The 4,071-nt window shown below is 32.5% G+C and overlaps 1 protein-coding gene across 1 annotated transcript; it reads left to right on the top strand.

Annotated features, from left to right (window-relative positions):
* The first annotated feature begins 2,263 nt into the window (after positions 1 to 2,263).
* On the top strand, positions 2,264 to 3,219 carry LOC126624220 (pathogenesis-related protein 1-like). The gene has a single exon (XM_050293254.1). It carries the CDS (start codon positions 2,305 to 2,307, stop codon positions 2,809 to 2,811), a length of 507 nt encoding a protein of 168 aa, XP_050149211.1. The 5' UTR covers positions 2,264 to 2,304; the 3' UTR covers positions 2,812 to 3,219.
* The last annotated feature ends 852 nt before the right edge of the window (positions 3,220 to 4,071 follow it).

Below are 4,071 nucleotides of genomic sequence, written 5' to 3'. Positions count from 1 at the left end.
ATACAATTCTCAAGTTTAAATTTCACGTAAATATGTGTCATTTCTATATTTCTATGAATGAGTGTTTAAAAAAAAATTTCCATATACAAATTCCATTGTCCTTTTAGTTAACCAAATAAGAAAATTCACAAAGTTTAGAAAATAAAATTCATTCATTTCTAGTTCTGTCATTTTGTTAGTAATCTCAAATTTTTTTTCCAAACACAGTGTTAATTTTTTTTAATATTTATAACATCATGAAGTCATCAACATGGCGAGGCTATAATTATGGGAAATCAAAATTCAAAAGGATTCTTCTTTTGACAGAAAATTACTGGATTTGCGGTCAATTAGCTCCGCAAAAAGTTGTCCGTTGATTCCGTGACCTTCATTACATCACTTTACCATAAGTTTCAACTCTATAACTGATAAATAAATGGGGAGGAAGGAAAATAAATCCAGGTCTGGTTGCACAAAAGTGGCCATGATATGATGTCCGAAATTTTCTCTACTTGTAAATCAAGCATGCTTTAGTTTGAAGAGTTTTTCTATTCATACATCATGATCATCCAAGTTCACCCCAATACTTTTCTAAAACCAATCTTACTTTTATTAATTAAAGAAAAAATTATAAATAAAAAAATTATGAAAATAAACAACACATACCACATGGCCACAGGCTCAGCACCCTCCCTCTCCACTCCCTCCCCTCTTCAACTTAAAATTGAACTGAATAACGCCTCCCTCTTCCTTTCCCCCATCCTTTTCAATTAAAAAAAAGTGTTGCTGAGATTACATGAATACAAAACTCAGACATTTTTCTTCTTTTCTCTTGTTGCGCTCTCAGTTTAACTAGTGGTTTGTTGATTATTCGATGGTTGATAACTAACTCTTGGTTTAGTCGAATTTCTCTTTCTCATGGTGAAAAAAATTCTGAAATTCAAATCTTTTGTTTCTCATTGATTAAAGAAAACAAGAGATAGAGACTCAATCAAAGACCAGATCAGCTTCACTGTAAGCCAAGAGACACAAATTGCCGGATCTGATAATGTAGTGCCAACAGTGATCATCACCAAATTTTCTAATTCTATAGTGACAAGCACCCTATGTTCTATGGTGAATTGGCTTTTGGCCATAAGATAGTGAGTAGTGATAAGAGAATTCACATGATCCACCTTATACTATTATAATCGTGACTAGCTAGCTAGGTATATCATTGATAATTCTTCAAACTTCTACGCATGCTTTCCCTTGACTCTACTGCATAATGTTTCGGTTGAAGACTTACAGAAACACAAATTTGGGACGGCTGTGTATATATTAAAACAATAAATAATAACTTGAATGCAAGGAGTGGATTGCCTTGTAGTTATGCCTTTCTTTTTTAACTTGTGTTTTGAGTTTGAACCCTTCTTTCTTTAGAGTAATTTAGAGTAGAAATATCGTTTGTTTTATAAAAAATTTGACCCTTCATAATGTTAGATTCAAATTTAAATAGAACAAACACCACGTAGTCTTATAGAATAAAAAGTGAATAGATTTGATGTCCTAGCACAGTTAGAGTACATGCACCTTTCTACTACTATCAAAACATAGCATGTATATGTGAATGAACAATGAATGTGCAATCAAGAACCAAATAACTGAGAATCCGACGACCAAATATCACGATGTATATATGCTCTCGTCTACGCTAAGCAGCAAAAAAAAAAAAAAAAAAAAAAAAAAAAAAACCCTACTACTAACTTGTTAGTTATTTGCAATAAACGGTTATTGTTTTTTGTTTTTTCCCTCCAAAACTAATCAATATCATTTGCATGAGATTATTGGTTAATTGGATGAAATGTGGGGTCGTCTTCAATGGGTGCAAAAGTCCGGCAACCCCTTCACGTTAGCCATGTTATTGCTGTCCATTTGTGCAAGCATCATTAGTTTTGAGCCTACTTCACCTGGTTGAAATAGCCTACTTCTACTTATATTATTCAATATTGAACCAAAAAACCCTAAATTATTCAGAATAAGTAATAATTTTGATCATATTAGGTGCGATATCTATTAAGATGTTTGGGATAAAGTTAGTGAAGTACAAAATTTATTTTATATTATTCAACATATATTTTTCCAGAGATTTGAATTTAGAATATCTTTTAACAAAGTAAAAATTATTTTAATAATTTTATTTAAAATTCCTATTTTAGCCCTCTTTAGTTAAACAAATTATTGTGACTGAAGCTTCTCTCTATAAATACCATAATCCCATGTCCCATTTATGTTAAGACCAACCTCTGATATTCCCACCTGCATCTTACACAAAGATACAGAAAAATGGGGTACTCTAGTAACCTTTTACTATGCATATTCTCCACAGCATTAATCTTAGCTGCTCATACCTCCATAGCCCGGAAAGTCGGTTATTATCCCCCTAACCCTCACCAAGACTTCGTCGATGAACACAACAGAGCTCGGGCAGCAGTTGGTGTCGGTCCGATCAAATGGAACGACACTGTAGCAGCCTATGCTCAGCAGTATGCCAATACAAGAGTGAGAGGGTGTGACATGGAGCACTCAGGAGGGCCTTATGGTGAGAACTTGGCTGAAGGCTATGGAGAAATGACCGGTGCTCAAGCCGTGAAGTTTTGGGTGACTGAGAAACCCAACTATAACTACGCCTCCAATAAGTGTGTTGGTGATGAATGCGGACATTATACTCAGGTGGTTTGGCGCAACTCGATTCATCTTGGATGTGCAAGGGTCAAGTGTGACAATAATTGGGTTTTTGTCATCTGCAGCTATGATCCTCCTGGTAACTATGAGGATGAACGTCCATACTAAAAGGAGAATTTAAGTGAAACCAGTTTATTGTTACCGTGACGTCTCAAATTACTAATATATATGGAAAACTCAATAACTCAAGACGCAAGTGACGATCGATAAGCTCATTCTATAAAGTCACAACAATTGGAAACATTTGATAAAGCTGAAATTTATCACGGCGGGCCCGAGCTTCAAACAATTTTTAGATGGTGATGGTTAGAATATATGTATTAATTAATAATAGTTGGGAATCATGTGAATGAGGGCTTCACTTTTATAAAACATGTGATGAACAATATTGATTATTTGTCGCATTACTATACAATATGGTCCACTTTCTAGCGGAGACGTTCCTTGTTTCAGCTTTTAACCCAATTTAACTACTTTTGTTATATATCCAGCATGCTTGCTCTGAAGGAAAAAAGTGTTTGTGTTATATAATACAATATGATAATGTATTTCTCCAAAAAAAAAAAAAAAAACCACCTATGAAAATATAAATGCAAGAACTAAAAATAAACAGAATATATGTGTGTGTGTACTAGGCCTGACAATTCCTGGCACGACCTGATAACCCGACACGACACGAAATTAACAAGTGTTCGGGTTGACACGATAAACGAATCGGGTCGTTATCGGGTAACCTGATAAGCATATGTTAAGATAACGGGTTGGTTCGGGTATACATGTGGGTAACACGGTACACGATAAGAAAAATATTAATTTTATAATTTTATAACCCTAAAAAATACTATAATTATATATATATATATATATATATATATTAATTTAACAATTGTATACCCTTAAAAACTATAATAATTATAAATATATATATTAAATTTAATTTTAAAAATTGGTGACCATTGGATTGGCTTAAATATACATACCATTTAATTTTTCAAGTGTTATAAACTTATACATTTAAAATAAATAAATTTAAATCTACTTAATAAATATATATATATATATATATATATCATCGAACTTGATGGGATACGAATTTTACGAAACTAATTTCAACGATCCAATCGTCAACCTTGTTTGTATATGTTTCAAGATCGCATCAGCAAAAAATCACAAAAAACAAATATTCAGATATCAAGTAACGAGACAAAACTTTTTGATGGTTATAAAACGAATAATCAAGATTTAATGGTCATTTTAACTCCGATTTTGATATTTTTTACAGCTACACTCCTTGATACTATATGAATACAATGAACAAATTTGATCTTCAATTTAAAATATTTACACAAGTGGATACCACAAAATCTT

Source organism: Malus sylvestris, chromosome 5 (assembly GCF_916048215.2).
Source record: "Malus sylvestris chromosome 5, drMalSylv7.2, whole genome shotgun sequence".
Lineage (NCBI taxonomy): Eukaryota > Viridiplantae > Streptophyta > Magnoliopsida > Rosales > Rosaceae > Malus > Malus sylvestris.
The sequence above is the reverse complement of the archived record's forward strand: the minus strand, read 5'-3'. Positions and strand labels throughout refer to the sequence as shown.

Excerpts from the sequence above, each read along its gene's own strand:
- LOC126624220 (XM_050293254.1), top strand. The coding sequence starts at position 2,305 with ATGGGGTACTCTAGTAACCTTTTACTATGCATATTCTCCACAGCATTA.